This window comes from Babylonia areolata, chromosome 6, assembly GCF_041734735.1.
Source record: "Babylonia areolata isolate BAREFJ2019XMU chromosome 6, ASM4173473v1, whole genome shotgun sequence".
In the NCBI taxonomy this organism is placed as follows: domain Eukaryota; kingdom Metazoa; phylum Mollusca; class Gastropoda; order Neogastropoda; family Buccinidae; genus Babylonia; species Babylonia areolata.
Window position 1 is genome coordinate 47,215,344 of NC_134881.1, and position 25,794 is coordinate 47,241,137.

The 25,794-nt window shown below is 42.5% G+C and overlaps 1 protein-coding gene across 6 annotated transcripts in view; it reads right to left on the reverse strand.

Annotated features, from left to right (window-relative positions):
- LOC143283094 (DENN domain-containing protein 5B-like) overlaps window positions 1-25,794 on the reverse strand; it is a 65,273-nt gene that overhangs the window by 17,026 nt on the left and 22,453 nt on the right. For 3 of the 6 annotated variants that reach the window (XM_076589170.1, XM_076589168.1, XM_076589169.1), the window contains 8 exons: window positions 21,356-21,481; window positions 20,283-20,435; window positions 19,478-19,574; window positions 16,607-16,693; window positions 11,062-11,197; window positions 9,286-9,414; window positions 2,085-2,206; window positions 1,296-1,441 (listed from right to left, as the gene is read on the reverse strand). In XM_076589170.1, the coding sequence (XP_076445285.1) occupies window positions 1,296-1,441; window positions 2,085-2,206; window positions 9,286-9,414; window positions 11,062-11,197; window positions 16,607-16,693; window positions 19,478-19,574; window positions 20,283-20,435; window positions 21,356-21,481 (996 nt within the window). Of the gene's footprint in view, window positions 1-1,295; window positions 1,442-2,084; window positions 2,207-9,285; window positions 9,415-11,061; window positions 11,198-16,606; window positions 16,694-18,153; window positions 18,175-19,477; window positions 19,575-20,282; window positions 20,436-21,355; window positions 21,482-25,794 lie in introns of all 6 variants that reach the window. The other 3 variants (XM_076589173.1, XM_076589172.1, XM_076589171.1) reach the window with 2 other exon arrangements.

The following is a 25,794-nucleotide window of genomic DNA, read 5'->3' on the forward strand; positions in this document are numbered from 1 at the left end:
TTTACATTTCAGAAAAATAGAAGATATATGCCTTCTCAGCTAAATACATAAGACAATTACTGCATCATATTGTGTAGAAGATTATTCTTTTTTCCAACTAAATTTCAGGACTGTACTATTCATGAATGTTTTTCAAGACCCTATTCTAAACATCTAATAATTTTTTCAATTTTCACTTCCACCATAGTGCCAATATGTCTGTCATTGTGCCAATACTTCCCATCACAGTGCCAATGATGCAACATTTTAACAGATCAGTGGGGGATTGGGAGAGGGGGGTAACTATCAAAACCTTGCATTCTGTACTGCAGCTAATCCTCCAACTTCTTCTGACTCCTCTCTATGCATCAAAACTGATTTGTTTCCCTTTATTTTGTAGTGAAACTGATTTGTTTCCCATTATTTTAAGATTTCTGCCAACCCTAAACATATATTTCCACTGATTTGTTTCCCATTATTTTAAGATTTCTGCCAACCCTAAACATATATTTCCATAGGAAAAACAAATAAAAACTGCACGCAGGAAAAAATACAAAAATATGTGTGGCGCTGTAGTGTAGCGACGTGCTCTCCCTGGGGAGAGCAGCCCGAATTTCACACAGAGAAATCTGTTGTGATAAAAAGAAATACAAATACAAATATTCTGTAATCTAAAGGTTGCCTAACACAACCCCTCAGCTTAAAGAATGCCTCTCTAGCCTATAGGTTGCCTCACTCATCTTTCATAGCCTAAAAATTGCATCACAAAATGTCAATAGCCAAAAGGTTGCATCAAACAATGTCAATAGCCGAAAGGTGACCTCAAACAACCTCCATAGCCTAAACATTGCTTCACACAACCTCCACAGCCAAAAGGTGGCCTTAACAACCACAACCTTAATAACCTCAAGGTTACCTTATGCAAATTCCACATCCTAAATGTTGCTATTCACAACCTCCATAACCCAAAGTTTGCCTTACACAAACGTCACAGCGTTAAGGTTGTTTCATACACCAATCACATCCTAAAGGCTGCCTCACACTATCTCCATTGCCTGAGGGTTGCCTCAAACAATACCCATAGCTTAAAGGTTACTTCACACAACCGCCACAGCCTAAAGGTTGCCAAACTCAACTTCTACAGCCTAAGCATTGCTTCAAACATCCTCCACAGCCTAAAGATTGCCTCACACAACCTTCACAGCCTAAAGGTTGCTGCAAACCTCCACAGCCTAAAGATTTTTTTCTCAAACAACCTCCACAGCCTCACACAACCTCTGCAGTCTAAAGACCAAAATGCTGAAAGGTTGGCTCACATCAAAGGTAAGTTCCAGCAGGCTTTTCTGCAGCTCCAAGCGGCCGGAGTCTCCCAGCTGACCTGCCACTGACAGCCACACATTGGCCGAGGTGGTGGAGCAGCCCAGCTTGGTGCTGGGGTAGACCAGTACCCGGTATGTCACCACTGAAACAATGCCCAATGGTCAGCAATCTGATATACTTGTGTATGTGTCTGCATGACTGAAGCCTGGCTGAATGAAACAGGAAATGAATGATGAACGCCTATGGGCAATTGTCAGTCATGTCTATCTAATATACTAGTGTGCGTGTGTGTGTGCATGACTGAAACCCAGCTGAATGAATGATGAACACCTAAAGGCAGCTGTCAGGTCTACCCAGGTATGAAGCCTGTTGCACAAATGACTGTGTTTGTAAAATGCTTAGAGTTTGATCTCTGACTGAAGACAGGCACTATATCACTATAATAATGATAATGGTTAACATACTGTAAACTGACTGCACATGCCACCATACGTCAAAGCCGGACTAAAGATATATATTCTTACCTTTTCACTTGGAATGAACGCCCTCTTTCATCTAGTTAGAAGTCTGCACTCAGCTTAAAATCTTCCTCTTATGTAAACAGCTCATGCCCATCTTTGGCAATTGCACTGACTTGTGTTGGTGAAGGTGCTGGTGAAACAGAAGGAAACCTAAACAGTTCTGGCAACACCACTGTGATGAAACAGAAGGAAACCTAAACAGTTCTGGCAACACCACTGTGATGAAACAGAAAGAAACCTAACAGTTTTGGCAACACCACTGACTTGTGTTGGTAAAGGTGTTGGTGAAACAGAAGAAGTCCACAGCATTCAGGGACAGCAAGTGGTACAGGAACTGCTCTCGCTCGTCCTCACACCGCAGGAAAGCATAACGCTTGTAAAGAGACCTGAAACACCATCCACATGCATATAAAAGTGTATGAATGTGTGAGTGAGTGAGAGAGAGAATGTGTGTGTGTGTGTGTGTGCGCGCGTGCGCACATGCACGTTCACATGGATGTGTATGTGTGTGTGCTTTTGTGTGTGTGTGTGTGTGTGTGTGTGTGTAAATGAGCAGATGGGTGGAGGCTGTGAGGAGGGGGTGTGGTGTGATTACAATAGTCTGAAAAGGAGGAGTTTGTATTATACTCCATGTTTAGTGTTACATATACTTACCATGTCAAACTGATGCAAACTAGGCCTATGGTTTGCTCTGTTTGGCCAAATTTCACGCGGCTAACAGTGAAAAGACGCCCCTCTTAGTCTGGCCCGCTGTTAGCCAATCAAACGCCTCTAACAGCTATAAGCGCTGAATCATTCCGTGGCCATGAAGGAAAATGCCCCATGAGAACCACGGCGGAGACGCAGGGACGGACGGGCGGGCATTCGAGTTTGACATGGTAAGTATATGTAACACCAAACATGGAGTATAATACAAACTCCTCCTTTTGGTGTCATATACTGTACCATGTCAAACTGATGCAGAATTTAAAGCAAATGGAGGAGGGCAACGCCTACTGGTTCGTATGGGGACGGCAGTGTTAGCCGCGACAAAGGAAATCCCCTTGGAACCGTCAGCCCTGGTCATACCGAAATCCCGGAGGTAGAAGTTGATGAAGGGATTCTCAGACCGCCAGAAGGCTCCCTCCAAGACATGCTGCAGTGGCACCGAGTGCTGGAAAGCAGCCGAAGTAGCTATGGCCCGCACTTCGTGTGTTCTGGGATTAAGACAACTGATATCCTTGTGTGCATGAGAGTAGGCTGTACGAATGACTTGGGAAACCCAGCGGGAAATGGTGCCTGCAGCGATGTCTTTCTTGTAATTCTCATTGAGGGAGATGAGAAGGCGCCTCTGAGAAGAACGCCTATGGCGAGACCTATCCCAATAGTATTTGAGACACCGAACAGGGCAGAGATGCCTATCTTCATCATCTTGGGCAAGAATATCAGACAAAGGTCTGACCCTCAGAGAGGGGGAAGGGACCTCGGGGTCTTGGTTCTTAGCCAGAAATTCTGGAAGGAAACGAAGAGTGATGGAACCATCTCTGTGGAATGCTAGATCTTGTGGCATTCCACTAAGACTATGAATCTCACTTCTACGACGGCCAGTGGCCAGCAACAGAAGGAAAGTGGTCTTGAGAGTGAGCAGGTCAAAAGGAATAGTCCCCAATGGCTCAAAGGGCTGTTTTCGAATGAAATCCAGCACCAGGAACAAGTCCCAGAGGGGCACTCTTCTGGGATTCCTAGGTTCCTTCAGAGAGGCGCCCCTAGCCACCTCTCTGAGCAGGAAATCAGCTTTGAAAGCGGGACCACCTAGCTGTTTGATAGTGGTACAGATGGCAGACCTGTACCCTCGCACAGAACTAGCAGACAGGTTGAGAACCGAGGAGCAGTGAGCCAGAAAGTTGGCCAGCTGCATGCTCGTAGGGTTAGTAGGGGGAATGTTCTGAGCTGCACACCAACGCAGCCATTTCTTCCAGCGAAAGTCATACAAAGTCTCTGTTCCCTCCCTCCTGGCTTTGGAGACTATGGAGAGGAGGTGGGAGGAGGCACCCCCCTTGGTCAGCGCGGCCGACACAGAGGCTGACCGAGGGGTGGAAGACTTCAATGGTGATGCTGACAGTTCCGACCACACAGCAGCCACGCGTGCAGGTGGAGCATTTGAGGATTGGAGTGAGGAATGCCCGCACGAGGCTGCCTCAGCAGATGAGGTTTGGTTTCCAGTTCCAGGGGTGGACATGTGTCAGGGACTGAAGGACCGGAAACCAGGGCTGGGCTGGCCATTTCGGCGCAATGAGGATCAGCTGCGGGCGTTCCAACCTGGCTTTCCGTATCACTGTGGACAGGATTGGAAAGGGAGGAAACGCGTAGGCAATCAGACTGCTCCAGTCTAGAGAGAGAGCATCCACTGCCCATGCTTCTGGGTCGGCGACCGGAGAGACGTAAGTGGGAAGTCTCTTGTTGAACCTTGTCGCAAACAGGTCCACCATTGGCCGGAACCACTGTTCCCACACCCCTTGCAGGGTGTCCTTGTCCAGGGTCCACTCTGTGTGTATGACACTCTTGGACCTGCTGAGAGCATCTGCCAAAATGTTGTCTTTCCCTGCTATGTGTCTCGCTGAAAGTGCAATGCCCTTGCTGTGGCACCAACCGAGGAGAGCCTCGGTCCACAGAGAGAGGTCTGCCGAGTGCGCTCCCCCCCCTTTGTTCACGTAACATGCGACTGTTGTACTGTCCGTGAACAAGTGGATGGTCTTGCCGGTGGCCTCCCCCATGAAGTGCAGGAGAGCCCTGCGAACTGCCTCCAGTTCCAGAACATTGATGTGGCATAGGCGCTCCTCCGGGGACCAAGTCCCTGCTGCATGGAGTGAGTCCATGTGGGCTCCCCAGCCCAGGGAGGAGGCGTCTGTGAATAGTGCCACCTGAAGAGTAGGTGGGGCTATGGGCACCCCCTGTGTCAGAAGAGGGGTGGTTAACCACTCTGATGTCACCTCGAGGAACCACTCGCCCAAACATATCAGGGTATCCCATGGCTGAGTGCTCTGGGACCACCGTAGCCTGAGTGCCCTCTGAAGAGGGCGCTTGAGAACCCTGCCCAGAGGGATGAGAGGTGCCATGGACTCCATCATGCCCAGGAGGGAAGAAAGTGTCCGCGCTGTTGCTTGGGAGGAATGACGCAAGTGGTTGAGGAGGCCTGCCAGACGGTCCCAACGATCTGGCGTCGGAGAGACTATCATAGACCGCGTGTCGAATCTCATCCCTAAGAAGTCGAAGGACTGGCTCGGGGACAGATTGCATTTCTCCTGGTTCGTGATGAAGCCCAGTTGGGAGCACAGGTCTAGAAGTCTGGCTGTATGACTCTGGCACAGGGCCTGTGACTGGGCCAGAATAAGCCAGTCGTCCAGGTAGACACAGAGCCGAATGGACTCCGACCGGACGATGGACACCAATTCCCGCACCACCTTGGTAAACAGGAAAGGGGCAAGGGACAGACCAAATGGGAGGGCCGAGAACTGGAACACCTTGTCCCTCCACACGAACCTCAGGTACCGACGGGATGCCGGGTGGATGAGGATATGGAAATAAGCATCTTTCAGATCGATGGACGTCGCCCAATCGCCCCATTGAATGGTCTCCCGAATCTGTGCCTGTGTGTCCATCTTGAATTTCATTTTGGGGAGGAATCTGTTGAGGGGGGACAAGTCCAGGACTGGTCTCCACCCTCCTGAGACCTTTGGAATCACGAACAACCGGCCGTAAAAACCGGGGCCCGGGTCCGAGAGTTGAGATATCGCCCCTATGAGGAGTAGGTGCGATATCTCTTTCTCTAAGACGCTCTCCTGCTCCATCGAGCTGGGCACATAAGGAGGAGGAGTGGATCTTAGAGGGGGGCGGTCCCCCACCCAAGGGAGCATGTACCCCGACTCTAGCACCGATACAATCCAGTCGTTGAGCCCCAGAGCATGCCACTGATGAGCATGCCGGGACAAGTTTCCTACTTGGAGGGGCTGAACGACTGGCGGTGCTGAATCGGGGCCCAGTCATTGGGGGTGCTGCCTTCTGGCCTTGGGCATGGCTGGTCGGCTTGGACGGACATGAGGTGGTTTGTTCCTCTGCCGCTGATTCTGCGCACGCCGCTTTGACTTAGGAGGCGTGGTATATGGAGGAGCCCTGGTGGCGGGTCTCTTCAATGGCATAGAACCCTGGCACCCCTGGGAGGAGTGGGCTAAATATGAGGCCACCTCCCTGTTTGTCTCTGCCCTGTGGCTGACAAAATGCGGTGCATACTGGCCGAAGAGGGAGTGCTGCTGTGCTGGGATGGACCGCAGTGCAGCCCTCTCCTCTACTGGAATGTTAGAGAGGCGGAGAACGGCATCACGCCGCGCTAGCACAGTATTGAAGTGAAGGCTGGTAGCTGCGTCTGCAGCTGCCGTGAGACCAGACGCTACCCGATTGCCAAAAGTGTTTAACCTCGGGTCTGAGAAGAGGCCAGGCGGGACAGAGGAAGGAGACTCCGTGTCCTGATGAACTGGACGTTGTTCCCACAGCTCATTGGCTCTGTGGAGGAACGCGTCAAAGAAGGTATAAGCCGTGGAAACCTCGAGAAGGCAGCGGCGGGCCAGTTTGTCCCACTACGCTAATGTCTTAAAGGAAAGAGTAGCTGAGGTGGGGAAGGTGGTGTGCTGTGAGACCAACATCCTGTCCTGCGCGGAGGGCTCTGCTTCCCTGTAGGCAGGGTGGTCCTGTGTGTACCAGGACCACACTCCTCCCTTGGAGGGATCTTTAAGGAACTTGCCTGGGGCAAAAGCACCCGGGGCAGAGAGGGACTCCCTGCCTGGAGGAGGGATGGAAGCAGCACCCCTGACGGTGCGGGCTGGCTTATTAAGCCATTCCTGAGCCATTTCTGGCACTCTGAGTCGCCTTGTGGTTCTGGAGTTAGAGTCACATGACCGAAGGAGGGTTAAGGGTGACAAAGTTGCCTGAGGGACTGATTCGGCATGTGTGACCCTATTGGGGAGGGTCAGTTCGAGCTCGGCAAAGTCCGAGTTTGGTTCAGGCTGGTCCCTAGGGAGGCATGGGCTCAGTCTGTCCCCCTGGGATGGGGGTGAAGAGTGCTCATCCGCTTGCTCGTCCTCATCCGAAGACAGGGGCTCCCCCTCTTGTTCACAGTCCATCCCCTGCTGGGTGCCATCCCAAGTGGATGTACCCACGGGGGCGTCCTGTGGGCTGTGGTCAGCCCAGCGGGATGAGCTGGGGCGATCCCGAGCAGGGACCCTGGTCTCCGCTGTTATGTCCTTGACACCTGAAGAGGGTGGGGAGTGTGTGGACCGTAGGTCCAACCATGCTTGGGATGGTGGGTGCCACACCTTCTCAGAGAGGGCGTCCCTGGACGCCAGAGGGACCCACGAGTGCTGTGAGGGGACAAACACCCACTCATCTCCTTTTAGGACCGAGGGCTGGGTAGGTGGGAACGGCAGGCTCCCACGTGTTGAGCGGGGCCCCTCAGCCGCCGTCGGTCCTGAAAAGGAAGCCGTAGTGACCGTGGAGGTCACCTGCGTGTTGACAGAGGACCAATTTGAGGCTGTAGTGGTAATATTGGTCGAGGAGCTCGACCTGCCCGGCGAGAAGTCAATCCCTCTTGTCGGGGCTGTGTGTGTCACTCTGTGATCTGTGCTGGGTTGGGTCCGGTGGGGAGCGGACAAGGGGTTGGTCCCTGCTCCTCCCGGTAACCCAGCATGCACCATAGGTGCACCCCAGTACGGGTAGAATGGGGGATACCACCCGTGGGCACCAGCCATCCCGTGACCCCAGCCCCAAGGGTCACTGGCGCCTTGACCTCGCTGAAGGGGAAAACCTGGCCAAGTCGGAGGGAGGTCAGGTCCGACTTGAGTGTCAGACACGCCGAAAGGCTGGCGGTCTGACTGCCCGGAACTGCCTGACACGCGCGGGACTCCCCCAGCAGGGGAGACCGGCCGGATAGCGGGAAGACCTGCAGAGCAGGTTGCCACGCGCCCCGAATCCCCTCCCGTGGGGAGACTGGGGTGGCTTGGCCCGGGGTGGGCAAAGTGGAGGTCCCCCCCCGGAACCAAATGTTTTTCTCCCCCAAAAGGTGGTGGGGGAGGGGGGTCGACCGAGAAGGGAGGAGGGGGAACAGCACTGGGGCCCCTGAGGGCCGTCTCCGTGTGGGGACCCGGGTAACGGCGGGGGGCGGCCTCCCCTTGGGAGTTCGCACCCAGCCGCGAGTCCCCACCACCAAGAGAGGACGTGCTACTCCCCCCTCCACCTGCCTCGCGCTGGGACACCTCGGGAGGCGACGCTCGTATCCCTTTCCCCCCGGTCCCCTTCATGACTGTTTTATTGGAACGAGCGTCCCCTCCGCGATCTGCGTCTGCAGACGCATCGCCGCGGTCCCTATCGGGAAAAATCATGAGCTCCGGGCCTGGGAGAGTCTCTTGCCGAGTATCCCTCCCAGCATCATGATCCCTGCCTTCGTAGGATGGCATACGAGGCATGGTACCGCGCGTAGGAACCCAGCGAAAATTCGATCCCCAACAGAGAAAGGAAAGACAGGATCGACTCAGAGGTAGAAAAATATGAACGAATCGAGGGGGCCGAGTTGAAACGAGTACACAGAATGTAAGAACAATATACAGGCAAGCTGCATACAACAAAATAAGGCCAAATGAACACGCTTAATAGCCAAAAAAAGCGTTAGACGAGACAGAGCGAAAACCTGACAAGATGGCGTGGAGAGCCTTGGCCAAAGGAATGATTCAGCGCTTATAGCTGTTAGAGGCGTTTGATTGGCTAAGAGCGGGCCAGACTAAGAGGGGCGTCTTTTCACTGTTAGCCGCGCGAAATTTGGCCAAACAGAGCAAACCATAGGCCTAGTTTGCATCAGTTTGACATGGTACAGTATATGACACCAAAATAAATAACTTTAATGTCAAGAGTACAGTGGAGCAACACATGTCATCCCTTTCTCTTGGAACTCTTGGCTAAATGGACACCACACTCATGAAGTCAACATTAGGAACCAAAAGAAAGACAATAATGTAACCTAATTTTCTGTGAGTGGTGTCAAACTCATGGAACATGAGAAGCACTGGATGACACCTAATTGTGAATAAACACAAATAAGAGTTGTATGTTGTAACATAGTATATAATGACTAAGCAGAAAAGGGAGAAGGGGCAAATGCGCACAACCACACACTCAACACATACAATGTGCACAGACACGCATGCACACAAATGCATACAGAAAAAAATACACACATGTACCCCAACCCACCCAAACACACACACTGAACCCATGATCCATGTCTGTCTCAAATGACCAGACCAAGGTTAAGTTTTCTGGACATCAGCAACAGTTCCCAAAACCAGTTCCTTTCCATCCCAGTGCCCTTGCGCTGTAGTAGCAACACTCCTGGTCCCTCAACACACCCACACATACCCCCCCACCCCCAACACCCCTAGCGTACCTAAGCAAAGTGGCATCACTGAGCAGCTCCTTGAGGTGAGTGGAGAGCATCTTGCGCTCCAGTGCCAGCCGGACCCAGGCCCTGGTGTAGCCCACGTCTGACCGGATGTCCGTCATCTGCTGCACTTTTCTACACACACACACACACGCACACGCACACACCAATGTGCTGGTTAGGGTCAACACTGCCAGGTCACTTTGAATAAGAAATCTGTACACTACCTTCACTTAACACCATGAAACCTCATCTACTGCTCTACAGAATTATATCCATAACAATACAGAATGTACCAGGAAAAGAAAAGTGCCCGTCCAAGAAATATAAGGCTCCATGACCTGGCATGAAGGAGACACATCACTCCTAGGGACAACTGGAGGGACTGGCACAGGACCAGGATGGCTGGAGAACACTTGTTTTGTTGATTGACAATGTCCCAGACTGGGCAACAGGCACAGGTGAGGAGACAGTATGTACATAACACAACACTTATAATGTGACTGCTCTACGAGACACAAATGAACATGATCTGTATCCAAGTATTTGAAGCAGTGGGTTTTGTATTTGTATTATTTGTATTACTCTTCTTGTCACTACAGATTTCTCTGGGTTTCATCTCTGCTAAGTATTCATCTCTTCTTACCCGAGCTAATACTTAACTGATTATATAGAGATCTGAGTTTTATTTGTATTTGTATTTCTTTTTATCACAACAGATTTCTCTGCGTGAAATTCAGGCTGCTCTCCCCAGGGAGAGCACGTCGCTACACTACAGCACCACCCATTTTTTTGTATTTTTTCCTGCATGCAGTTTTATTTGTTTTTCCTGTTGAAGAGGATTTTTCAACAGAATTTTGCCAGGAACAACCCTTTTGTTGCCGTGGGTTCTTTTACGTGCACTAAGTGCATGCTGCACACAGGACCTCGGTTTATCGTCTCATCCGAATGACTAGCGTCCAGACCACCACTCAAGGTCTAGTGGAGGGGGAGAAAATATCGGCAGCTGAGCCGTGATTCAAACCAGCGCGCTCAGATTTTCTCGCTTTCTAGGCGGACGCGTTACCTCTAGGCCATCACTCCACTAATTAATATGACAAGATCAAACATAAAAAGTGAATAGAAAATATACCATCTATATTATCAACTCGACAATATTCTTGGCCAATGTTCAGACGTATCAGTTAATAAATATTGTAAATGAATGTCAACTTGCAATTGTATATGAATTAATGAAGACACTACATGTATTTTTCTGCCTTTCTCTCTCAACAGCAGTGTTGCACTCATTTGTTGTATCTCTGTTCACACTACTTTACAAATTCAACAAACTTCTGCAAATCCCATGTTCACTAATATGTTCAAGTGGGCTTTTACATGCATGACTTTTTACCCTGCAATTTTGGCAGCCATGCTCTTTTTCCAGGGTGTGAATGCTGGGCATTTTCTTGTTTCTATAACCCACCAAACACTGGCATGGATCTATAACTGGCATACAGGATCTTCTGCATGCTTATAAACATGAAAGGGGTTCAGGCACTAGTAGGTCTGCACATTTGTTGACCTGGGAGATCAGAAAAATATCCATCCTAAACCTACCAGGTGCACATAAATCAGGGATCACAGTCAGCATATGAGCGAAGGCAAACCACAATTACCACACTCCTAAATGACAGTAACCACATGCCAAAGTATTCCAGACTTCCTTGCAGTCAACATATGACCAAAGGCAAACAACATTTACCACTTTGCTCAACATTGTGCACACTGACAGTGACTCACTTCATGTCGTTGTTGAGTGACTTGGGCAGAGGACGGAGGACAGGCAGCTCTATACGGCCCTGACTGCTGCGTCGTCGGTGGGTGTGGGTGGCCGGCTTGTCCAGCTTGTCCGACTCCAGGCCCAGTGTGGACAGATCTGGTCACACACGCACACAACCACTGCTGTCACATCCAAAACCTCTTCACCTCCACACTCACTTTTTTTCTTTTCATTTCTTCTTCTTCTTTTTTTGTTTTTTGTCTTTTTCTTAACACTGATGTTCTGTGTACACAGATCTGACAGCATACAGTCTTACCAACATGATGTCACAGTATGTCACACCAGTCTTTTCCCTCAAATGGTTTCCAACATGAACCGAAAAAACTTTTTAACAAAAAAATCAGAATTAATATCTAAATTTCTGACATGAAAAAATATCACCTTGCAAACAAAACTTAGAATTAACAGCTAATAGCCAATAAATATAATGTTCATAGAAAAGTGCATAATACCCTTTATACAGGCTGGCCCTTCAAGGGAATGGTAAATAGAAAACCTAAAGATGGTTGCGAAATAGTATGCTCTCCTATTTTACCTCATCCCGGAAACTGCTCTACCTTATTATCTTCCAGTTTTACGAAATGAATTTCTGCTTGCATGCATTTTGTTCACAGAAGGTCTAGAATACAACAGTCAAATAAAAATTCAATCACAATTTACAATCTTCAGGGAGAAAAAGAAAGTCAAACAAAAGGGCACTTTTAGTGACCAAAACAGGAATATAAAAAAATTGTATACTTTCAGATGTAAAAAAATCTATTGAAAAACTGTACACTTCAAATTTATATCAGAGTTAGTTGGCACAACACACTCAACCTGAAGGCCTTGATGTCTACATATGATTTACCAAGACACATGTGATAGTAAGAAAATTCAAGTCCAAAGTCTGCTGACATTCAGAAATACGTATCTACTGTCTGACCTACGGATATGTTTATTCCTCACAGTGTGAAGAAACGGACAAAGATCAAACACATATCATACTGTCAGTAAGTTCCATTTTCATGTTTTATCTTATGGACACATGCAGCTGAACAATTACACTATGAAGATAAAAAGAATTCACACACAACCATCCACATACAGGAAGACCTATGCACAAAGACTTGGTGCGTGTGCACACATACACACAAACAAGTAGACACAGCACACAGACACAACCATACATATACAAGTGGGCATATTTATACAGACACATAGCACACACACGCACAACCATACAGACAGATCTATGCACAACGAAAAATAACACACACATACCTACTAACATATATACACAAATACACACTCATAAATACACAAACTCTCACGACATACCAAAAACAATGAGCATGGTCTTTATGAACACCAGCAAAGCACAGCTGTACTGCATCAGAGAGTGACAATGAACAATTACCAGCAAGAACACTTTATAATTTAGGGCTTCCATCTATGGAACAGAATCAGCAAACATTAGAATTTCTGTATGTGAAATGGGAAAGACAAAACATTTTCCAATGAAAGATTTACTGTATCCAGCTGAAGCAAGTGCAAAAGTCACATAGTTTCTTTTCTGTATGTCTCATTTTTCTGACAATGCATTTAACACGATTACCACTACATGCCTGTAGACAGCAAGGTTTGTTGTTGTTTTTCTTTGGGGTTTTTTGTTTGTTTTTTGTGGGTTTTTTTGGTGTGTTTTTTTTCTCTTCTCTCAATCCTCCCCACCCCGACCAATATGTGCGTCACATCACTGAACAAGTAACATGCAAGACAGTAACGATTATCACATTCACAGACAACAGATATATAGCCACATACCACAAAACTTCCCTCACATGTACATTTCACACACAGAGACCATGCACACACATCAGGACCACACCTGTACACTGACCTGTCACATTACATGAAGGATACACATGGACACTCCAGGCAACATAACACCGTGATCCTGATACACAGACTCCCCAACACACATTGTACAGGGTCCACCACACACAAACCCAGTCAATACCATAAGGCTGGACACTGGCCCTACATCAGTATTCAACACACACACACACACTGTAAAAGGTTGTGACTGTATTACATCCTTAAGCTAACGACCCATGAATTACACACACTCCATTAATCTTTAACACAGTATCCTATAAATAACAAAATGCTAGAAGTATCACATGGATAGAGCAGTGATGGCCTGGTGGTACAGTCGCCTGACCAGGAAGCAGGGATCCTTGTTTTGATTCCTGCAAGGGCAGGGATTTTTTCCCCAATCTTCCTCTACACCTTGTGTAGTGGTCTGGGTAATGCTAGTCTTTCGGTTGGGATGATCAAATCCAGGTCCTGTGTGCAACTTGCATTTTGTGCACATGAGATATCACACTATTTACAGCAAGAACAGAGCTGCCCCTGGCAAAATCATGCTTTAAAATTCACTTTAGAGAAAAAACAAAAAATGTTTTAAATGGTGGCGCCGGAATACAATCATCACTGTCCCCAGAAAGACAAGTAGAGGAGTCTGTTCTGGCCAAGATATAATATACTTCCCTATCAGTTCTAAAACATACCACTTACTCTCAAGCCCAACAGATTACCTGTGTGGTTGCATGATATGAATGAAGTGTGATCTTAATAATACAATAGAAATATAACACCAGACAATTACGCTGTTGACATTTACAATTTACATTGGTATACCGATATCCTCTGGATCAATAAAGAAAAGGTCACCATTTTTTTCTTATCAATAAGATAAAAATCAACGCCAAACACCCATGCTGACATGCTAAATTATTTCTGATTAATCTTCTTAGTATCAGAGTTCTAGTTAACTGCAAAAAAAAAGCCTTCAAAAATTTATATATTATCATTATCATATATATAATTATCATGCATAGATGTTACCAGTTAGTGTCTGTGCAAGTTGGCCATGTTCAAGGAACTGTCAAGTCATCAGGAAACAAAATGAAGTGGATGAAACAAAAGCCTTACCCCTCTTCCTTGGTTTCCTCATTAAGAACCAAACCCATTTATAACAATTTTCAAAAATGAAAGAAACGAATAAACTTGTATAAATCTCCAGATGCCCAAATGTTCAAAAAGGGAAAAAGAAGAAGAAAAAATTGTACACCCAATACCCTTGTATAATAGGGGGGGAAAGGGAACAAATAGAAACAAGCAGCATCTTTTCTTGTTTCTCAGGTCTTAACCAAAATGTTGTGCCTGCACAAATGTGACAATGCAGACTGCAACATTTTAATGCTCGAAGTCTGGATCAACTTCTCATCCCAGAGCCCAAAACAAGGTAAGCTGCTCACCCCATGGTCCATGACCAATGGACTGCTTTCCCCTCAGTCCAGAACTAGATTAACTGTTTACCCCATAGCTCAGAACAGGATCAATTGCTACCCTCTGGTTAAAAAGTCATAACCATGTAACTGCTAATATCCAAAAACAAGACTGGCAGCTTACCCCTTAGTCCTAAGTTATAATCAGGTAAATTGCTAACCCAATATCCAAAATAGGATCAGCTGCTTACCCCATAGTCCAAACTACAAGCTTGCAATAAACTTTTATCTTCCAAAATACTCTGGTACAGTCAGTAAATTTTCAAAAGCAGATACGCACACAAAAAACCACATTAAAACAAAAAACAACAAAAACCGGCAACATTATACGATTTAATTGCAACATCAGCAGAATAGTTCATACTTTTCCAAACATTCTTGTTCTTCCATTCATATACTATGACACACAAAGTGCATTACATCACAAAAAAAGCAATATTATTTCATCTTTGATTAACTGATGGACATTTTAATATTATTTGAACATTAATGTGAGAAGATTAGAATAATGGAATACACAGCAGGAAGAGAACATATATATATATTTGTAATTGTATAAAGGTACGTAACAATATCTCCAGTACTTATCAAAGACAATTATAGTTCAGTTTTTCAAGTTAAGCCTGTTAGCTTTCTCTTCAAAAGCCTTCAAATGCGTTGGAGTGTGGATGTAACACAATCATGAAACAGTCCTACTGGATGTGAACAATAAGAAATGTTTCCTTGTAATTTGAAAACAGATTGTAGAAATCACAAATCTCTACATTTTTCTTTCTTCTTCTGTGTGTGTGTGTGTGTGTGTGCGCGCGCGCGCGCATGTGTGTGTTTGTGTGTGTGTGTGTGTGTGTGTGTGAGAGAGAGAGAGAGAGAGAGAGAGAGAGAGAGAGAGAGAATCTTAGGCTCATGTGTGTGTGTTGTGTTCGTGTATATGTGCGTGTATGAATATCACAAAAATACGAACACATTGAATTAAAGACCATCTACTAAATTCTGTTATTCAACATATTCATAAATGTTGACTAAAATGTGGCCCTTTCAAAAACTAACCCAAAACCTGTCTCCTAAATTCTCCATCACATCAACAAACCACTCTAAGCTTGCAGACTGTCAATGGCATCTAGATCTACTGCAGCTAGCATAACTCTCTATTCTACTGTCAGGTGTACTGCCAGCATAGCAAGCTGAACTATTCTGCAGCTACTGATTACAGTGCAGTGGTATCTCTATGGGCCTAGGAGCAGTAGCAGTCTGAATTACAGGAGTTTCAACAAAGTGGATGTCAGTCATGTAGCAAAACGCATTTCAAATTTTGGACTCTTATAAGTCCAGTGGATGTGCTGAATAAATGTGTAAAATAACAGCTCAACTCCAAGACAAGCTACGCAGCCAACTGACTTATGCTAATGTTTATTCATGCACTTTTTCAGACTAATGAATATTCATAGCACAACTAAAATTCATTTGTTATCATAAGCCTTGTGCAAAGCTAAAATAAATGCAAACACAGAAAGGCATGTATCAAATTGTTCAGAGCCTTTCACATTTAAAGTTAAACAAGAACTTTATTGGCTTCATCCGGTCTTAAGATCACACAGAAATCTTTTTAGAAACAAACGAAAATGAAGCAGCTGCAAATCAACTGAAGCTTTCAGAAAATAACATCAGCCTCTAGAATATTTCAACCACTTTCTTTTCAAGCTTTAATTATCAATGTAACCCTAATTCAAGTGTGTCCTTGATAAGTCAAAGATGTGAACTAATGCAATCGGTTAAGATATTAAACTAAATATGACATTAATAATAACATGTAATATTCTGTTCAACAATTTTTTTTAGAATATGAATAAAGAGCAAGATTCTGAAAGATGGTGGAAAGTATACTATTCTACACAAGAGTTTGCACAATACACTGTTAAAACAGAAAATACAGTTTGTTTAGTTCACTTATTCAGTCAGAGCTCAATGACAACACAAAAGTTACAGTTACTACACTACACATTCCTAAGACAAAGCCAAAACAAGCCAAGAATCTACAGGAACACAAACATCTCCGGATGGGAGTGCAAGACTGGACATATCATGCAGGCACAAAATACACCTCTTGCATACAAAGCCACAGAAGGCGCAAGAATCCAAAACTGGCAGGATGGAAAGGGGTGACAGGACGTTTACTTACTGCTCAGCGATATGGAGCGGCCCAAAATGGTGATGGATCCCTCCACAAGGGAGGTGATATCTATCAAGCTATGTCTTTTGGGGAGGCCTAGCAGCGCAACAGAACAAAATCAGCATCAAAGCAACACCTGGTCCCTCCACACACCTTATTTTTGACACACAGAATGACAAGACTTTCCCTGCCCTCTGTCCACATAAAGTACATGGCACAGTCTCTGTCCCCGCCCACCTGTCCAATGCTTCTCTTCACTTGCCTGTTTCTCCACATCACCTTAATCCTTTCTTTTTCTTCTATATCCACAGTTTACTACTTTCATCCTTTCTGTCTCTTCTGTATTCACAATTCACTATCGTCTTCTATGTGACAATATTTGAATTCATTTATTTAATTGCTTCAGTCTCACCTTTTTTAAATCGGCAGCTATCAGAAATTCTTTGAATATTTTGGTCATTCCAATCATTACTTTCTGATACAAGCTTTACTGCTAATGTCCTTTTTTTTTGTAAGACACCAATATCAACCACATATACCCTTTAGGAAAGCAAATCAAAAGCTTAACGAATGAACATTAAATATACTGGACAATCATTAATAAATAACAAGAGTGGTGAACATTTCTTTAATAAAGTCGACTGTGTTGTTTCTTGTTGAAACTTCAGTCCTGTCTGCTTTCATTTTTCTAAGTTTTCTTCCAAATAAAGCCATTTCCTTTCACAGTAAATCTTCAATTTTGTGCCTTGGTTTGAGCTGGCTGAAAGAGTTGCTTAGCTGGAGAGAATTATCTGACACACAGTGTCACAACAAATATACCTAATGTTTCTGACAGTAAGTTATGGTTTAGTCTTACAGTGTAAGAACTTGACTTAAAGCCTGCTGACCTTGAAACCAGATAATTTAGTTTTATACCTATTTGCACAATCTTTTCTTTTATTTTTCTAACTTTACCCGATTCAGAAGAGTCGAACTTCACAATCATGTATAAACTTCTTTTCAATGGAAGCAGCACTTCAGATCATAAACTATCCTCAATAGTTCATTAAAATACAGAAACTAAAATACTCATTAGATCAGCGTCAGTCTGCCTGACACCATTAAGAAAGCACTGAGTTCAAAACCATATGTTCATATACAAATAAGACATAATGTCTTTATGGCATGGAGTTGCCTGCATTTCTTAAGCACACTGAGCCATGATCCCCACACCAAATACAAATGTATATATACTGATGATGCATGTATACTGGTGACAATGTATACAGAACACTTATATGCTGATGGTGATGATGCAACAAGAACATTGTGTTATAACACCCATTACAACAAAGCCTGTATAAATGCCAACTTAAGTAAACCACACAGTAAAATAAACACACTAAGAAAACAAACCAACCAACAAAAAGTCAGGGTGAGATATGACTAACAAATAACCACACACCCCACCACCACCCCCATCCCCACCCCCGAAAAAAACAAAACAAAACAAAACTACTACCAGAAATAAAAGAATACACCGACAAGTCCCCCTATCACCACAACACACAACTTACTGCACTCCCCTGGTTCTGACTCTTTCAAAGATATATGAGAAAATAAGTAGAGAACTTCACATTTAATACATTCCTCTCTAATTCTAAACACTAAACATGTACATAAAAGAAACCCTTGACAAAATGACATTGAAAATATAGTTAAATAAATGAATGAATAATTTTTTTTAAAACCACACTTGACAGACATACAAGAATTGTTGCCACAGGTCGACAAAGCACAGAACTCATTCCTGAAAAGAAGGAATACACTTGTGATCATGATCAACGGTAGAGCTTCAGACTGTGAGGGCCCCCACAAGCAATAGGAATCATGGCAGCAGAGAGTGAGAGGGGGCACAAAGCAAAGGCATGGTCCACTCATAAAGACCATCATAGTATCAGCTATACACTCTGCTGCTCAGATACTGTGGATGAGTGGCATTATGAATCATTCAATTTATCTTTCAAAGCATCTAACAATATAACTAAAAGGCAATTCTTGGGGTTAGAATAATAAAGAGATGAACTCGTTTCAATGCCAAACAATGAAATTCAGTTTATCAACTTTCAAGGAAAGCTACAAGTTTGTACATTTATTGTCAAACTCTTCCTCAGTCACACAGAAAAATAACTATCAGCAAACAAGGCCAAAAAATATCAACTTATTCTTACAAATTCTTAAAATGTGGGCATGCCATTGTTGTAAAGAAACAGAACAATGCACAAAGTGATTTGTCAAAGATTTACTCAATGCAACATTACAAGTCTGTAAGTGAAGAACAAGGGAACAGAGCATTTAAAAAAAAATCAAAACTAAGAAATGAAATAGGAGAATGAAAAAGAAAGATGATAATAAACTTCATTGTCAAGAACATTCAGAACAAGCCACAAAGCAGAGACTGAAGCCTCTTTCACAGTTTGTCTCATTTTCAGTTGTTTCATTCTGTGCAAGTCCTTTACTTCTTTTGCCATCTATGATACATTCTTCAGCACTACATTAAATCAAAAGCACCAGATCTACTTTTGCATTTATATCCGCCAGAAGTATAAGTTTTGTTCTGCACCTCTTGTCAACAGCATCCTCACTATATGTTTATGTCAACAAGTAACTTTGTCTTCAAACCACACACTTTGCAACATACTCATCTTCACCTTTCAGTTTTATTAACCATATTCACTTGCCCTTTCTCTCATTTTTATCTTCTCTGCTTCTCTATGTCTTTCTCTTTCTCTTCCGTTTCAATGCTCCTCCCCACCCCACCCTTTCCTTTCCCAGATAAAGCATGGCAACAAGGCAGAAGAAGAAACAGAAGGGAATCCCCCTGAGGGTGAGGACAGTTACCTGGAGGTGTGAGCATCTTGCTGTCAGCCTTGTTGCCTTCACTGGACTCCAGCACCTCCTGGAAACTCAGCAGGTGAGACCACACTGCTGACTTACCCTGAAACCACCCAGTCATTAAGCGTACACTTTTTCCCTTCTGCTGACTTACCCTGAAACCACCCAGTCATTAAGCGTACACTTTTTCCCTTCTATAAAATAAATAAATAAATGGCAACAATGTCTTGGGCAATTTACAGTCAAATGAGTGAAACAGTACAAGAGTAATCTCTGGCAAAACAGTATGGTAGATCCACTTCTTCAATAATAGGACAAATGTCCTGACTCACCCAAAAATAAAAGGTCATTTGTCCTCTTTACACAGATGAATGGGTCTTTGAAACCAGTCGGTCAAAATGTGTGGTTTTCAGGTCTCTTCTAAAAGTTGTTGATCAGCTACAATAAAAATCAACAAAATATCAGAATGTTACACTTTTTTTTTTTTTTTTAAACACTCCTTTACTAAGAGGATAATTCACTGGATATAAATATTGTCTTGACAGTGAAGAGAATACATATGAAAATAAAGTCTTGAAAATAATGAATATCAAATCTTGAAAATATAGAATATAAAACTGACACTGTATCAGACAATAACCTCACCAATGTAAAAGTAATGGGACCTTTGTCCTTTTCAGCAAAAAAATGATCCGAAATTCTTTTCTTATTCTGTCTACGAATGAGATGAAGACCCCTAAAACCAATGACCGAATGAACGAGCTGATATCTATGTAAATTGTGAACACCTGGCGAGACATGCAGGCAGTACCTTCTTGGTCTGCAAGCCATGGGACCAGATACGCTCCAGCAAGTCACAGAGACTGGCAATGAGGGTGTTTTCCTCCACCCCAGTCAGTGCCCCTTCCCCATGACCCAGCTCCACCGCCTCCTGACCCATCTTCTTCACCAGCATTTTCTTCGTCTGGGCAACAACCAGTTTGCAGGTGCATTTCAATTCAGTTCAATGCAAAATACTTTACTGTCTGCTTCCAGCAAATAAAACAGAAAATTTTCTTTCGGCTCATTCATATCTTGTCAACAAATATCAAACTCAAAGCAAAAAGCAAATGGGTAACTGACACACCATTCCCTGATCACCATACACACATCCATTATCACATAAAAAGAAAAAACATTCACTGATTCAGGTAAAAAAATATCACATTTTAACTTCATGAATAGTATGTGCTTCAAACAAACTGGGCAGATTACGATCACATGCTGCTTTACAACTCTCAAGCACACCATTTTTGTAGGTGAGTAAGTGCATTTGCATTTGTAATACAATCTGATGTAAACATTTGGCCTTTTCAAAACTGCTTTGTTTATTAACGGATTTTGATGTGTGTGTTTGTAATACAATCTGATGTCAAACAGAAATATTTGGCTCTTTCAAACTCCTTTGTTTATAAATGGAATTTGTTGTGTGTTCTTTTTTTCTTTTCTTTTTTTCTTTTCTTTTTTTTTGTGCACACCGAAGTGTACTTGCATGTATATGTTACCTGGATACTCCTTCACAATTTTTTTTTCTCCACATAATAGTATCCCTGACGTAGAGACATGATTTTGTTTTCTTGGTGTATTTTTTGCATGCATGTGTATCCTCTCATTTTCAAACGTCTGCATGCAACTTTAGCCTTTAACTCCCTGCACTGCCCAAATGTTTCTTTAACAAGTCATTGGTCACTGCCGTGATGAAAATTTTTTTTTAATGGAACTCTGCATGCACACACATACACGTGCACATACATTTACGCACACATGCACACACACACAGAGTCTCAAATGCACACACACACAGACACACACACACACGCATACATCCAAACACACACACCCTACCTTGGTCTTGCACTCTTTGAGTAAGGTTTCCACAAACTTCCAGTTGGTCTGCTCCATGCCTTTTGCTGACATGGCTGACAACTGTGGCTGCCGCATCTGTTTCGATCTGGCCTCCTGGATGTAGCGCTACACACAACATTATCTACAGCTTTAGGACACTGCTCCCAATACACAAATACAACAGGTATCACTTATCTCAGTCATTATCTAGGACACAGATAATCTATTTTATACAATCTGTAAAGACATTCTGCAAATGCATAGAAATCATCCTAGAAAAGTGTTATTATTATTATTATTTTTTTTTTTTTAGACATTTATGTCCTTATCTTTTCTAATTTTATCTTGTTTTACTGTCTTTGTGTTGTGAACGTTTCTGTTGGTTTTGTTTTCAATTTCTTTTATCTTCTGTCTTATTGTCTGGATGTTGTGAATGTTTTGTAATTTTGTTGCTTTTTGTTTTGCATTTGTTTTGTCTAATTCTAAACTCGAATGTGCAACCCATTCTCTGACATAAATGTGACAGAATTAATCCTTTGCCATGAAAAACTGTGAATTCATGAATGTTATTTTATGCTATGTTTTCTTATATTTCTGAATCAGTATTTTGAAGAACAATAGAATAGTTGCTGTACTTAATTATGTTTTCAATACTGAAAGAATGAATAGTCCACTACTACAGTAGCCAAGAGTTTAAAAGCTTATTCTTGTTAGCTGTGTGCACATCTGCCTGCCTGTTTTCCATTAACCCCATCCCCCCTTCCATGCCCCACCACCATCCCCATTTTTTCTCATTTGCCAATACACCAAAACCCAAAGAGAAATACATATGCTATTCACAAGGAAATGGAAATGAATACAAATACTAGTGTTACAATCTTCTCCTTCATGACACATTTCTCCAGAACATTTTTTCAAACACTTCACTACAATGAAGAATGCGTTAGTGATAATCTAAAATGTTTTTGTCCATTCTGATTAGATAACAAATGGTTGCAAGTTTCCCATCCCCATACACACTATTCTCATTATTTTTCTAAACATGTATATACTGAGGAAACAATGAATGATAAGAATTTCTGTATCAACAAAAACAGCTATTTTTAGCCAAGAAAGTAAATAAGTAACAACAACTGGTAATGGTATGTCAGTCACTCACTCACTCTGAGAGCAAACTTGTGCACACATACTGAAGACTCGCTCGACTAACAATCACAACCCATTTGACATAAGACAGACCATCATTTTGAAACCATGCCACCATTTTTTTTGTCCATTCCCAAAAGCAAGTATCAGTTGTAAGGCTCACAAAGGATTCATTAGTCCCTTGGCCAAACTATCTACAGTGTCCCTTTTAATCAGTGTTTGGAACTGCCATTAATTAGATATGTCATAAGAACTTTACTGGAATGAGTAAGCATAAATGTAGAAGCAAACACAGCACACTCACACACAACCAAATATAAAATTTAACCAAAATAAGACAAACTCTTAAATAAAAACGAAAAAGAACCCATGATGACAATTTTATCACCAGATAAAACCATTTTGAAGCTTTATGGCCAGTTTAAACCAACAAGTGGAATAAAAACATGAAAAAATTTGGTCTGTATGAGGCCATTGGTGACAGAAAAGGCAGAGCTCCCTGACTTATCAACAGACTGTACTCTGCTATACTGAGTATATCTCAGTGTCTTCTGCCCAAAATATCAGTGTCCTCTGACCAAAGGCAACTGTCCCAAAGCTTTATATCCTATATGGTCTAAAGTCTTGGGGAATGAACACTGACACGCAAACTAATACAGAAAAAGTTGCAGTACATTTGTTGGGTGACAACTTTTTATCAAAAAAGCAAAATAAAATAAAACCACACACACACACACACACACACACACACACACACACACAACCAACCTGTCAAGACATCAACATGCAAGCAGATCTCTTCAATAACATGAACTTCGGCCAATGTTTGCTGTGAAATCAGTCATCTTTTATTCTAAATATTTTCCCCCATAAATCTCAGTGCTCTTACAGTTGTACTATTTTGCTTCTCATAAAAGAAAGTGCCTTTGTGTTACTATAATATATATATATATATATATATATATATATATATTAAAAAAAAATTGCAAACAACCTTTAAACCCCCTCACAATCACAAAGCTGGCCAACAGAACTCATCCCATCCCTCTCTTTTCTTCCTAGAATGCAAAGTAGATCAAATGTAACATTTTATAAAAAAAAAATTTTAAAACATGGGTATGCAATAGTAGTACTTACTCAATTACAGACAAAACAGTGATGGCCACAGTATTGCAGACAGGGGTTATCATTAGCTGTCTCAGTTTTTTTGTTTGATTTTTATTTCTTTTTTAATGCAATTTTCTGATCAAGTCAGAAAAGAAGGCTCTAAGAGGGGAAAAATTGTACCACAACTTGAATTTCTGTCAAAAAGATGCATGTTATTAGCCAAAAATCACAGACACACAAAGATAATAATCACAGTATTATTGGATGATGTAACTGATGAAAAATGAAGGAAATGTTAATCCTCAACACACGAGTCATGACATAAACGAACAGCTGACTGTAAGCAATGAACATTTTTTCTTAATCTTTTCCTTCAGTCCTCTTTCACTTGTATCAATCAATTTTGTCTTAGAAATATACTGCAGCCACAACAATCCATATAAAACAAACTCCCTCCATGAACACAGAGAATAAAAGCAGCAAAAGTTGCAAAGTGATCAACGTTATAGTGACACTAATTATTCACCTTGTGCTGCTTGGTACCCAACACCAGATAACCCCTCTGGAGGCCCCCCACCTTGCATTCCAACCAATATATGTGGTGATCGATACATTTGTGTTATATGTCATGACAGAGCTCAGGTTATGCATTCGTCATGCACATGCACATGGAAACATGCGACAAGTCAGCATAATATAACCACCATGGAGTCAAACTTCAGCTTCAGAACTTTTCCTGGAAACAGATGCCACTTAATACCATCACCATTAACAACTCACTGTCATTTAAAGGCATATGCACATTTGTAAACATCCTTGACGCAAGTGTTTGTGTCAATGCCTGCTTATAAATGCAAGACTGCAACCCAAGCATATGTGTAGAACCCAACCACTGATAGTGTTATCAAACAGCACAGCAATTAAGTCAATAACTAGCTATATAAAAAAAAAACCCACCTCAAACTAAGATAAACTTAAACAAATACCGTGAATAGAGTAAAAAAACCAGAAGAATAAGTATATAAAATAAATAAATAAATAAACAAATAACAAAGTAAATAACTTGAAATAACCAGATAAACAAATCAATATAAACTAATATATATGTACACACACACACACACACACACACACACAACAAAAAAACAAAAACAAAAAACAACAACAACCAAACAAACAAACAAAGAAGAGAAATATAGAATACTTAATATGAAAAGAAAATTTTAAAAAATCAAACATAACATGCTGAGAGAAGATACATGAGCAATAAAGGAATGCTGCTGAAAAAATAATAATAATAAAGAACACACCATGTTTGTATTTAATCATCAGTCAAAACACACTCAGCATGAGTAACACACAGAGACTGGTGTAACTGTTGGTAATTACTAAAACAAAACAAAATTCTAAGCAGTGCTGTGCCAGATACAAACTAAGTACCGGTAATACATGGAAACTAAAAGCCAATGTTCTACTAATTCCAGATATATAAACTAAGTTATTAACATATGATATTAACATGTTCTTTCACAACTCTTTCTAGGCATGTGTAACTAGACTAAGCACTAATTTGATGTCAACTGAGTTTTAATACTAACATTTCTATCTTACATTGACAAGAAAAATGGCAAAGTATCAAGGTATGTATAGTCCATGATCTATTTCATCTTGATTTCTAATCAGTGATACTGAAACTGCCATTCATATCTTTCTCATCATTCACATCTTTCTCATAGTGTCACAAAATATATTTCATTAAAAACAAAGATCATGTGACCTTATTCATAAGCAAGCTCTCTTTCATTTGAATCTAAAATAGGCAAAATATTCTGGGACAAAGAAATGAGTAGCAAAGCGAATGTGAGAATGTCTTTATGGTTGAACTGATCCAAAGGTGAAAAGAAGTTATAAATAGAACTACTGCCCCAAATCACTCATTCCTTGCAGAACCATTTCTATAAATCAAAGAATGAGAAAAAGTGCACAATTTGTTTACTCATAGTCATACAATGGTATAGTAAAGTAGGACCAGGAAAAGGAGATCAGGAGCACACTGATTTCAAATGATGATTGTAGTTGTCATCCTGAATGCACCAAGCTGACTTGTCACGGGCTGAAGCATGATGCTCTGCATGGATTGTATTGTGACTTACTGGATAACAAGCAGTGCACTGTGCTACTTGGTT